Here is a 12,814-nt window from a genome sequence, read left to right as displayed (position 1 = left end):
TCTTGTAATCGGTTAAAAATTCACTGACCTGTTGGGCCTGTAGTGGTAGTGATGTCATTATAGTAGTCAGGTGATACTCCAATATAATAATAATAAATAAATAAAAAACAATGAACATTAAAAATGACAGAAAAAAAAGTTATTATATGTATTATATTTACATTGAAAATTTTGTTTGTAATTTTTATATTCAAGATATATAACATTGAATAATATTAACTTGTTTAGTACTTTTTTTGTTTTGTTTAGTTAATTTCACGTTTCTGTATGTAACATTTTTACATGTCATCTCTCTAACCTGAAAGAAACTCATCATCCGCATCTTCATACCCAGAGTACTGTTCTTCAGAAATCACACTTCCTGTTATTGGGAAGCAGAATCTTAAAAATGTTTACAATCAAAAACATTTGGGTAACATAACACTAACCCTATGTAATTTCAAATGACACACACACAAGGTCTCAAAAATGAATCAGCGTGATTTACTCCACTCACCCCTCTGAGTGAAAAGACCATGACTATTAATGGGTCTCCGCTGAATCTCCTCATAAACGGCTTCAGTCATCGTCCTGTGTCTCCTCTTAGAGAGAGCTGTGAGTGTAGACAGACAAACCTGCTGTCAGTTCACAATACAAGACTGATCACACACTGAATAAGACACAACATGACCGTCTCTGGATCTCTCCTACCTCTCCTCATCACTCTGTTCTGCTGAATCAGTATAAGCAGTGGCACTAAGAGCAGTAAGAGCACAACTCCCAGAACAATCACAAGCACTGGGGGGACGGAGAGAGTTTGTGGAGGAGAGACTGATGTTGAGCGCACTGGAGGAGAAACTGGAGGAGAAGCTGGAGGAGAGACTGATGTTGTTGTGGCAGAGGACACTGACAAATCTGTAATATCTGCCAAACACATTCAAAATCATCCAGTCATGATTGTCTTAATATGAGCTAAAATTAATAATAATAAAAAAAAAAAATTGTGACCTTCACAGGTGATTCCAGCGTGCTCTTTCTTGGAGCAGTCAGTGTGGTTTTTCAGGGATAGAGGACAGTCCCACAGGTGAATCTCATTCCCTCTGCACTCGACTTTGTTCATCCAAACAACACCTTCACCAGCACCAAAGACTGAATTCCCATCAGCCCTCAGTGCTGCTCCACAACCCAGCTGCCTGCAGACCACCTGAGCATCGCTGATGTCCCACTGATCATCACAGACTGAGCCCCACACAGCGTTATGATACACCTCCAGCCTCCCAGAGCACCGGCCCTTACCTCCACTCAGTCTGAGAGGAACATGATCTTAATTCAAAGACAAGATGACACATTTTTGGCCAACTGATGTATGTTAGAACAGTGCCAGATACATGCCTTGATATCAAATTGCACTATCAACATACATTGCATGTAGCTTTCATCATTTTATGCTCTCTGAGCATTACCTGAACACTGTCTCTGGTAGGAAGATGTAGAGCAAGTCAAATAACTACGAGGGGACTCATGACTCTCCTGTTCTGTAATTATAAATGAAGTGAATATGTTTTACACTTATATTTTTATTTTATATGGATTGCTGTTTTTTTCAGGCACATAATTTTGTCTGTATCAGTCTCACCTGAGCAGGTGATTTTGGCCACTTCATCTCCATCACAGTCATTTTGTCCCCATGGTAAAGATGGACATTGCCACAGGTTTGAGTCATGTGGTCGACATTTCACTTCATCCAACCAGTTAATAGCTGATTTCACTCTTGATACTGAATCAGAAAAATCACCAGATCTTCCACAGTTCAGCTCTTGACAGATCAGACTCGCTGTGTCTCTGTCCATCTGGTTCCAGCACACATTACCCCAGGATCCATTGTAGAAAACCTCCACATTCCCTTCACAGCCATCAGTTAACCTGATCTCTTTAAAATCTTGAAGAAAATTTAAACTAATATTATTATAAAATCTTATAAAAAAAAATCAAATTTAAGTTGATTTTAAAAAACAACAGTCTAATCCAGTAGTTTTCAACCTGTGGTCATCTGCCCCCTTGTGGGTCGCGGTGGTATTGCAGGTGGGCCGCTATATAATATGTGAGTGAAAGTGACATTCAGCCAAGTATGGTGACCCATACTCAGAATTCGTGCTCTGCATTTAACCCATCCGAAATGCACACACACACAGAGCAGTGAACACACACACATGCTGCGGCGCCCGGGGAGCAGTTGGGGGTTCGATGCCTTGCTCAATGGCACCTAAGTCGTGGTATTGAAGGTGGAGAGAGAGCTGTTCATGCACTACCCCCACCCACAATTCCGTCCGGCCCGAGACTAGAACTCACAACCCTTTGATTGGGGAGTCCAACCCTCTAACCATTAGGCCACGACTTCCCCCGACTTCCTATTGTTAACATATATAAAAATGTCTAACTCATAACATAATAACATCATTTCATATATATAATTAAATAACAAAAAATAAATATTAAACTGTAACTTTGTTGCCACTATTCGAGCTGGATGATTGGTTTAAGAATAAACCACCAATTTATATTATTGCTGCATATGCTACAGAACGACAAATTCAAACATGAATAAATGGCTGTCAACATGTTTGCTCCTGACTGCTTGTTCTGCTGACTGTCTATCTGCTGCCGAGCTCTGGCTGGATCTGGTTTTCCAGTTTTGCTGAGCGGTGCAGCCCGAGTTATTTTCTGTTAATTGCCAGTTCATTCTAGGGCTGTGCGATTAATGGAAATAGTCATAAAATCACGATTTGAGCATGCGCGATTTCTACATGGCTTTATAGCACGATTTTCCGTGGCCCTGACCTCCCGCAGTATGCTATCCAATAATCCAATCAGAATGCAACAGAACAGAACAAAACAGACTGGGCATATGTCTAATTTAACACTTTGACAGAGTTGCAGCAGCTCTCTAAAAAGTTAACATTTAACACTAGTCAAGTAAGGATCAGAGCGTTCACACTGCACGCGGTAAAAGGCTAGAAATAAAAACGTGCGAAAATAATTAATATCTAGTACATGAGCATAGAGAGAGTTGTGAGTGCAGAGGACGCAGTTTAAGTGAGAGGAGACACGTTTTAAGTGTGAAAAACCTGGACACAAGTGTTATTTATATATTTTTAATTCCTTTTTTTCTTCTATACATTTTGTTACACATTTACTAGTGATTATTTTGACTTATGTCTGTTCTAGAGACGTTAAAACTTTTTGAAGAAAAATTTTCAGAGAAATAGCGAGTGTTTTTTTTTTTTTTTTTTTTTGTCCATATCGCACAGCCCTAGTTCATTCAATAAATACAGTTAACAATCTAGGTTCTGAATACTAAATTATTAACCCAACAATAGCGGGGTCGGTTAATTTTTTTGCAGTGGGCCGCACAAACATATGTGTTTGGTTGTGTATGCCGCGAGCTGAAAAAGGCTGGGAACCACTGGTCTAATCTTTACCTGAGCACACGACTCCTACATCCTCCTTGTGATTACAGTCATGTTTTCCCCAGCCTGAAGAAGAGCAGTTCCACAGGGACGTCTCATTCCCCTCACACTCCACCTCATCCAGCCATATGTGTCCAGAACCAGGACCAAACCAGGCTGGTACCTGCTGGTTACTGAGGGCCACTCCACACTGCAGCTGTCTGCACACCACATGGGCATCTTTAATATCCCAGGAGTCATCACACACTGTCCCCCATGAGCCGCTGTGAAAAACCTCCAGCCTCCCTGCACAGTCTCCCCCAGAACCCACCAGCCTGATGGACCCTCGACCTGATATTCAGAGACAGAAAAACAGTGATTGTACATACATATTTCTGATCACTAATAACTGAAGAATCTGTCCAGATGTTGTTGTTCTCACCAAGGCAGGTGATGTACAGCTGTTGTGTGGAGCTGCAGTTGAGAGTTTGTGGAGAGCTGCAGTTCCCCAGATGAGCTTCACTCCCAGAGCACTGGAAGCCCGTCACACACTCATGACTGTGTTCAGGACTGGATGAAGAGGAGCCGTAGAAGTTCAGCACAGAGCCACAGCCCAGCTGTTTGCAGACCACAGAGGATTCAGTGAGACTCCAGGAGTCCAGCAGAACTCTCCTCCAGACCTGATGGAAGAAAACTTCCAGCTCCCCCTCACACTGTCTCTCTCCAGACAACCGCACCAGACCATCATGAAGAGCCAGAGAGGAATCTGAGTGAAAGATGTGTCATTTTTATTAATATATGGTATGGTAATTTATGTACTTAACTTTTGTTCAATAAAATCCATCACCAGAGCAGATGACTCCAACATCTCGTCTGTGAGAACATTCAGCTCGACTCCATGAAGAGATGGAACATTCTGAGAGTTTTGTTTCATTCCCGTCACAATCAAACACATCAGCCCAGATTTCACCACTTCCCTCTCCAAACCAGTCTGATCCCACAACAGACACAGCAATCCCACAATTCAGCTGTCTACAGAGGACATTGGCAGCTCTCATATCCCAGCATGCATCACACACTGTGCCCCACTCTTTGAGGAACTGAAGCTCCACTCTTCCAGAACAACTGTCTGAGCCATTTATCAGTCTGAGATCAGTGTAACCTGAGCGAAGTAAAGAGAGTTCAGAAACAATGCATAAAACATTCTTAAGCTAAGTTGTCACTATATTGATCCCATTATAACTCAAACCTAAGACATGATCTAGTATCAAAAACAAATGAAAAGCTGCTGAATATTTATACTTAACCAGAACAGATCAGTCCCACAATGTTGTCAGTGGTGCAGTTGTGTTTGAGTGATGATATTGAACAGAATGAAATATGAGATTCATTTCCTCTGCACTGAATCTCTTGTGTCCACATCTGAGTGTCTCCTTTGTCAAAAGCAGCTGCTCCCAGCACCTGTACAGGAGCCCCACAGTCCAGCTCTCTACACACAACCTCTGCATCCTGCTGGTCAAAGACAGCATCACACACTGACATCCACGTCTGATCATGAAGTATCTCTAACCTCCCAGAGCACAGGTGAAATCCAGCAGCAAGTCTGGAAGCCTTATGACCTGTTTATATTGCATGAACCACAGTGCACAGTAGAAAAAAACACATAATACAGATATAACGCAGATAAAACAAAAAGTTTTCCACATAAAACACAATAACTCTTTGCATGAACACAAATTCATGGCCAAGAAATAAGGGAAAAAATACTTAATGCTTAGAAGTACAACATTATTTACCTGAACAGATGACCCCTGCATTTGAATTTTGAGTACAGACATTTATGCTCCATCCTGATGACCCACAGTTCTTCAGCGTGTACTCTGATCCAATACATAATGCACTAATCCAGATTGGTCCTGATCCTTGTCCAAAGTGATTATCAGTCAAAGCTTCTACAGGTTCTCCACAGTCCAGCTCTCTACACACCACTGCAGCATCAGTCATATCCCAGAATTCACCACACACTGTTCCCCACTGACCTCTGTGAAGAACCTCCACTCTACCAGCACAGCGACTGTTACCACCAACCAACCTCACATTCATTCTCTCTAAGTGACAGAAGAATACAAAGAGAGACTAGGAGTAAAAAGACGAATATTAAAAAGATATAACTCTCACTTTAATTTATTTCTTACCAGCACAGAACAGCTCCTGGAAGTTATCATCTGAACAATGGTTTTTATAAAGGGATGTTGGACAGAGGTGAATCTGAGACTCATTTCCTCTGCACTGAATCTCTTGTGTCCACATCTGAGCGTCTCCTTTGTCAAAAGCAGCTGCTCCCAGCACCTGTACAGGAGCCCCACAGTCCAGCTCTCTACACACAACCTCTGCATCCTGCTGGTCAAAGACAGCGTCACACACTGACATCCACGACTGATCATGAAGTATCTCTAACCTCCCAGAACAACTGGAGTTTCCAATAAGTCTGGTACCTGAAGTAGCAAGAGATAAAAAATTTGTCTATCCTACATGCATTTTGATTATGGGAGAATTCATTCTCATGTTAAACCAAATCCTTATGAATTCCTTTCTTTTCATGGAACACAGAGAGAGAATATTTAAAGAATATCCTGCCCAGTCTTTTCAATATGATGCAAGTGAATTAGGACTGGGTCTGTCAAAGCACCAAAAATAAATTAAATTCCATTTTAATGTAATTTTATAACAGAATGCACAAGCATCATACTAAGTTTCTTATTTTGATTATTTATGGAGAAAAAAAAAAACTACATACCTTGTGCTCTACAGAAGAAAGTCATTCTGGTTTGGTCTGGCATGAGGGTGAGTAAATAAAGAAGCCTATTCTAATTTTTTGTTTAACTACCCCTTTCAGACAGATGGATCATGTGTAATATAAAACAGAGTAGGCTTTGAAGCAGCTTACCCGAACAGATGACTCCTGCATCTTTAGTATGATCACAGATATATGTACCCCATTGTACTGATCCACAGTTCTTTAGTGTAGACTCTGATCCAGTACATAACTTGCGATTTGGCCAGATTGCTCCTGATCCTGATCCAAAATGAGCATCTACCACAACATCTACAGGTTCTCCACAGTCCAGCTCTCTACACACCACTGCAGCATCAGTCATATCAAAGTCAACACCACACACTGTTCCCCACTGACCTCTGTGAAGAACCTCCACTCTACCAGCACAGCGACTGTGACCACCAACCAACCTCACTCTCATATTGTCTACATAATAAAAACAGAGATAAGAAAAAAGGGCAACACTTTATTTTAAGGTACAATTATCACTATTAAGAAACCATTGACTATGACTTTTGCCTCAAACTCCTAATTTGCTGCTTATTAGAAGTTAGTAAGGCAGTTGATATTGGATAGAAATAGGGATGTAGAATATGATAATTCAGAATATGTGCTATACCTGTAGGTACTAATAAAAAGCCAATATGTTGATAATAGGCATGCTTAAAAGCAACTAGTTAATTATGAGAATTGGTCCTTATACTAAAGTGTTACCAAAAAAAAAAAAAAAAAGGTACAGACAGAAGCAAAGAAAAAAGTAACACAAAAAGAAGACCAAACTATGAAAGTAACATTTATTTAAAGAAAACACTCAAACTACTACCTCATCAGTCATTTAAATAAAATAACTGCTCTCGAGCCCTTTGTCAGTTTAACCAGACAGAATAATTTTTAATTTTATTATATAACTTTTTTTTTTTACATTCCCTTATTGTATAGCTGTATTTTATATTTGATCTAGATTTTTAGGCTCTACTGTTAGTGTTATCTGTATGCACTGAGGGTCTTCGAGTAACAAAATTTTGATTCTCTGTATTTATGTACTGTACATGTGGAAGAATTGACAATAAAGCAGACATGACAAACCTGCACACACCATTCCAACACTGTATTCATGTGAACAGCTGTGCTTGTGTGAGGAGTTAGTTGGACAGAAGTAAATCTGAGACTCATTTCCTCTGCACTGAATCTCTTGTGTCCACATCTGAGCGTCTCCTTTGTCAAAAGCAGCTGCTCCCAGCACCTGTACAGGAGCCCCACAGTCCAGCTCTCTACACACAACCTCTGCATCCTGCTGGTCAAAGACAGCATCACACACTGACATCCACGTCTGATCATGAAGTATCTCTAACCTCCCAGAGCAGCGAGAACCTCCAACCAGCCTGACTTCTGAATAAGTAAACACATATCAACAAAATCATGCATTATTTTAAAGGTGAATAAGAAGATACTGGATGTCTGAACCTTCAAGGGCCTTTCCTAAATAGGCACCTGAGGTTAATTTGGGGTCTTGCAGAATTGCCACTGCTTGTGTATGCCAATGAGTTCCTCGGGGCCACTGGTTTTTCCATAGTTTTTGATCAGGTTTTTAGGTCAATTAACAGACAAGAAGGTGAAATAGTCACAGAATGAGTGCTTTTGGCACATCTGTTTTCTATAATACAAAACTTTTAACTTACCTGAACAAATGACTTGAGCACTCTTATCAAGACATTTGTCAGTCAATTTTATGAATCCACATTTCTTAAGTGTAGACTCTGATCCAGTACAGATTGCGATTTTCATTAAGACTGGTCTTGATCCTAGTCCAAAATGAGCATCACCCAGAGCATCTACAGGTTCTCCACAGTCCAGCTCTCTACACACCACTGCAGCATCAGCCAAATCCCAGCCATACCCACACACTGTTCCCCACTGACCTCTGTGAAGAACCTCCACTCTACCAGCACAGTAATTGGTACCATTTACCAATCTCACATTTATAATGTCTAGGGATATAAGAAACACAAAAGGGAAATAGAAAACTCAAGTGAAAATTAAAATGAAATAAATTAATAATAATAAAAAATGTATAACAAAAAATAATAATAATACTGCTTTGTTGTATTTTGCAGGTAACACCTACCAGCACACAGCAAACCAATATTTATCTCCTGAGAACAGTTGTTTTTGATTGATGTTGATTTTTGACAGAGGTGAATCTGAGATTCATTTCCTCTGCACTGAATCTCTTGTGTCCACATCTGAGCGTCTCCTTTGTCAAAAGCAGCTGCTTCCAGCACCTGTACAGGAGCCCCACAGTCCAGCTCTCTACACACAACCTCAGCATCCTGCTGGTCAAAGACAGTGTCACACACTGACATCCACGTCTGATCATGAAGTATCTCTAACCTCCCAGAGCAGCGAGAACCTCCAACCAGCCTGACTTCTAAATAAAACAACACAAATAAACAAAATAAACAACAACAAATAAACATTCATTTACAGATACTCAAAATAGTGATAACTTACAACTTATGTAAGTATTTACAAACCAATATGCAAGCTCAAAAGTTTTACACAGATTTTACATAAGAGTAATACTTTACCTGAGCAGATGACACCAGCATCTTTATTATGATCACAGTTGTGTGTGCCCCATCCTCCTGACCCACAGTTCTTCAGTGTGGACTCTGATCCCCTACACTTAAGAAAACTTATCCAGATTCGTCCTGAACCTGGTCCAAAGTGAGCATCACCCAGAGCATCTACAGGTTCTCCACAGTCCAGCTCTCTACACACCACTGCAGCATCAGCCAAATCCCAGTCATCATCACACACTGTTCCCCACTGACCTTTGTGAAGAACCTCCACTCTACCAGCACAGCGACTGTGACCACCAACCAACCTCACATTCAAACAATCTATATACTGAGCTAAAGCAATGGCAAAGAGATGATGGGATTAAAATGAGGGTGGAAGAGGAAGAGAAAAATGAATGCAAATGGTGGCAACTATACAAATGGAACACATAAGCCTTTAAATTTAATATATCTTAATTTTTGTATATCTTTATCCATAAGCTTTCATATCAATTAAGCACAAATCAATATAGGGAAAAATATTATAAAAATAACTAAAATGGTGCGTGTCTCTTTGGTATTCTGTAAATAACAAATAAATGATTAGGCATTATTTTCCATCACCTCATTATTATTATTATTATTATTAATATTATTATTATTATTATTATTATTATTATTATTACTACTACTACTATTATTTGAAACAGCACATTAGCTTGACTGTGCTCTAAGATATCTTCTGAAAATAACTTAATCTGTTTCATTTGTTATGTACTTACCAGCTGTGAAGAGTATTACAACTGCAGACAGTAAAATGAGTGTCAGACATCTCCACCTCATTGTAATCCTCAGCATGATTAACTCAACACCCAGTGTACAAGCTTCTCCGCTCTGATGATGCAGAAGTACAGGCATCCTCTCAGCCCCCTTAATGAGAGAGAAAGAGGCCCAACACCCTCGAATCACACTCGCTATTACCTTATTAGACACAACAGAGGAAATCATCAAACAACTTCAGTGACAAATCAGAGGACGCTTTTCTGATTTTCTCCATATATATCAAGAACTCCTCCTCTCCATATACATCAAGACGCTTCACTGAGGGGATGCACACACACACACACGATACTTACAGGAGGCAGGAAACTCTCCAGTTTATTTTCAGCATCAAAGCCAAACACCTGCAGAGACGAGATAAAAGCACTGATAAATACCAGCATATATCCTAAAAATGTCTATTAGTGTTAGCACGACATTAAAAAATAATGAACTTAATTCAGTAAAAATAATAACATTGTAAAATGGATAAAAAATTACCTAATTTAACTAAATCCACAAGTGGATTCAGATGGCCCACAAAAACCATAACTTGCATTCAGTGAACACTAAGCAAGTTGTTCACTTTTGCTGCGTTTCCACAGGAACTTTACCCATTAACTAGGGACTTTGGGCTGGTACCTGGTGTGTCTCCACCGCAGGAACTAGGAACTAAATAAAGTTCCGGGTAAAAAATGCCCCTCAGAAAGTCCCTGCTGGCGAGGTAGTACTTTTTCAAAGTTCTGGAACTTTCGGGGGCGGGACTTTGGTGCTTAACATCCTGATTGGTTGAGTTCACGCAGCATTGGTTGAGTTCAACCACCATTAATTCAGATAATTTTCAAAATATTACTATTATTGTGTCATGAAATCTAATTTGAAAAATATTTCAGGCGGGAATGTAGTTGTTTAAAACTCAAATCTGTGGTTTATTTATAAAGACAGCGCCTATTTAAAAATGTGTTTTGCCGATCTCGGAGACGGTGAGCTCCACGCGATCAGTGGGAGCTCAGTGCTTATGTGTCCGCCGAGAGCAGCCTCACCTCGGCTAGACCTTTTGATGTGTGCCGCTGGCTCTGATGTCTCTTTAGTGGTTAAACATAAAATATAATTCATTTTGGGTAAATCTAACAGGAAATCTTTGGTCTGTTTTCAGTTTATCGAAATGCACAAAGTATGAACTACCGAGGATACAAGTCCGAAATCAGCATACTCCGTATTGAGAAACGCGCGCAGTAGTAGACTGCACGTCACCTACGTCACCAGTCTATTTGCCTAATCTTCCTGGTACTTTACACCACGGTGGAAACGCAGAAAGCAACAGGTCTGGAGGGAAAAAAAGTTATTGGGGAAAAAAAGTTCCTGGTGCAAATGTTATGGGTAATTTCAGTGGAAACGCAGCATTTCTGGCCAACAGAGTCTGTGAGGTTCATTTCTGCTTGCACTGTACATCTTTCTTGAGTATTTTACAATATGGACCTGAGCTTTTGTCATCTTGTTCAAGTTCTGTATGTGAGACTAGGCAGTTTTTAATACAATGTTTGCAACACTAACAAAATGACTCATGTTACACATGTAACCATGGTTCCCTGAGAATAGGTAATGAGGCGCTGCGTCCTCTAGAGGGCGCTATTGAAATGCTGTCATGATGCCGAAGCATTTTGAAGGGGAACTCCATGCAGTGTCCTCTAGAGGGTGCTATGGGAACTGTATACCAACACCTAAGGGCTAAGTGCCTAGGTAACTGTTTCCCCAAGTCAGGACTTGAGGAACAGCATCCCTACCAGTGAAACTGCTAGGCTTTTCGGCACACTCAAGCTCCAATCATCATAGACTAACTAACCCGCCAAAAGTCACTCTGTGACTGACTCATCAGAGGTGGAGGACCACAAGTAGCTACACTAGCCAGGTCCTTCCTCGTGCTTGGGGGCAAACGTAGACTGGCGGTGTATATAAGATTTATAGGCTGCTAAGCGCACTTTCGCCTCCCTGAATTTACCAATCACTGTCTCAACGGATGTGCAGGACAGTTCAGAGGGCGAAACCGGCGTATCGAGAAGAAAACTTTTTTGTCCCCGATGTTCGCCAGGTTCACCCACAGGTGCCTCTCCGTGGCCACCATAACCACCATTGACCTACCAATCATGGCAGCCATCTGCTTGGTGGCCCTGTTAGCCTGATCTGTGGTCCGGTGCACCCTGGTCTAGGTCCTTCAGCAAATCATCCTGGCACACCTGCAGTACAGCCATTGTATGCAAGACAGCACCTGCCTGACATGGTGCCCCGTATGCCCTACCATTCAGGCGAGATATTTCTTTCAGCAGCCTGGATGGCAGGGCCGGAGCCTTCATCGTAGATGTTACCCCATCTGAGAGATAGCTCCCAAGCATCTCTTTGATAGGGTGCATCGACACATATACATGCTCTCGAAATTCACTCAGTTTTAGCATAACTAGTATGCTGACACTGATGGATATGGGATGAATTTGGTTTATCCTGTCTTTCTCTGTGTCTCAGTGCTTCCACTGCAGACCTAACCTAGCAGTAACATGCTCCATATCCTCCAGCAGTTCCACATAGGCAGGGCAGGCTGGCTGTGAAAGCTCTGAAGAATCCTCTTCACCTTTTCAGCCAAATCCTGCTCATGATGGCTAGAAGCCAGCAGAGCACTTCCTGCTGGATAAGAAGATTTGAGAGACAGCACATATTCCTCCCCCAGTTCGGCCTCGTCAGCCCGCGGTGAGTGTGGGAGATTAATCTCACCCTCGAACTCATCAGCGAGCTCCAGCTCCTTTACCTCGAGAAAAGGGACAAATGAGAGCGGAGCTTCCTTAATGATAAACACTAACAACAAACACACTCTGTTTCCTCGAGAGCAGAGCGTGAGTGCTCCTCGCCCAAGCACATGACACAAAGGTTGTGTGCATTATCCGGTGTCAAATATCATGGACACAGATCTGCACACTTCCTAAAACACCTAAGATTAGACATTCCCCTTTACTTACCACTCACACTTCAGAACAAATGATCCTGAAGACAAAACAGAGGATGATGTGTTCTGCAGGTGCCCTTTTATATCCGCAGTCGCTCATTTGCTTAAGTCAAAAGCTTGTGCCTGCCACAGTCAAGTTCATTTTATATTATTTTATTCATGTTTCAGACACTGGCCATGC

General features: G+C 41.2%; 1 protein-coding gene across 1 annotated transcript in view; it reads right to left on the bottom strand.

The window, feature by feature from the left end:
• Window positions 1-12,814, bottom strand: part of LOC127956568 (deleted in malignant brain tumors 1 protein-like) — a 113,745-nt gene that overhangs the window by 48,129 nt on the left and 52,802 nt on the right. Inside the window, 6 exon segments of the mRNA XM_052554601.1 lie at window positions 299-361; window positions 497-592; window positions 691-903; window positions 988-1,302; window positions 1,443-1,455; window positions 1,575-1,871. Of these exon segments, the coding sequence (XP_052410561.1) occupies window positions 299-361; window positions 497-592; window positions 691-903; window positions 988-1,302; window positions 1,443-1,455; window positions 1,575-1,871 (997 nt within the window).

This window comes from Carassius gibelio, chromosome B4 (assembly GCF_023724105.1).
Source record: "Carassius gibelio isolate Cgi1373 ecotype wild population from Czech Republic chromosome B4, carGib1.2-hapl.c, whole genome shotgun sequence".
Classification (NCBI taxonomy): Eukaryota; Metazoa; Chordata; class Actinopteri; order Cypriniformes; family Cyprinidae; genus Carassius; species Carassius gibelio.
The sequence above is the reverse complement of the archived record's forward strand: the minus strand, read 5'-3'. Positions and strand labels throughout refer to the sequence as shown.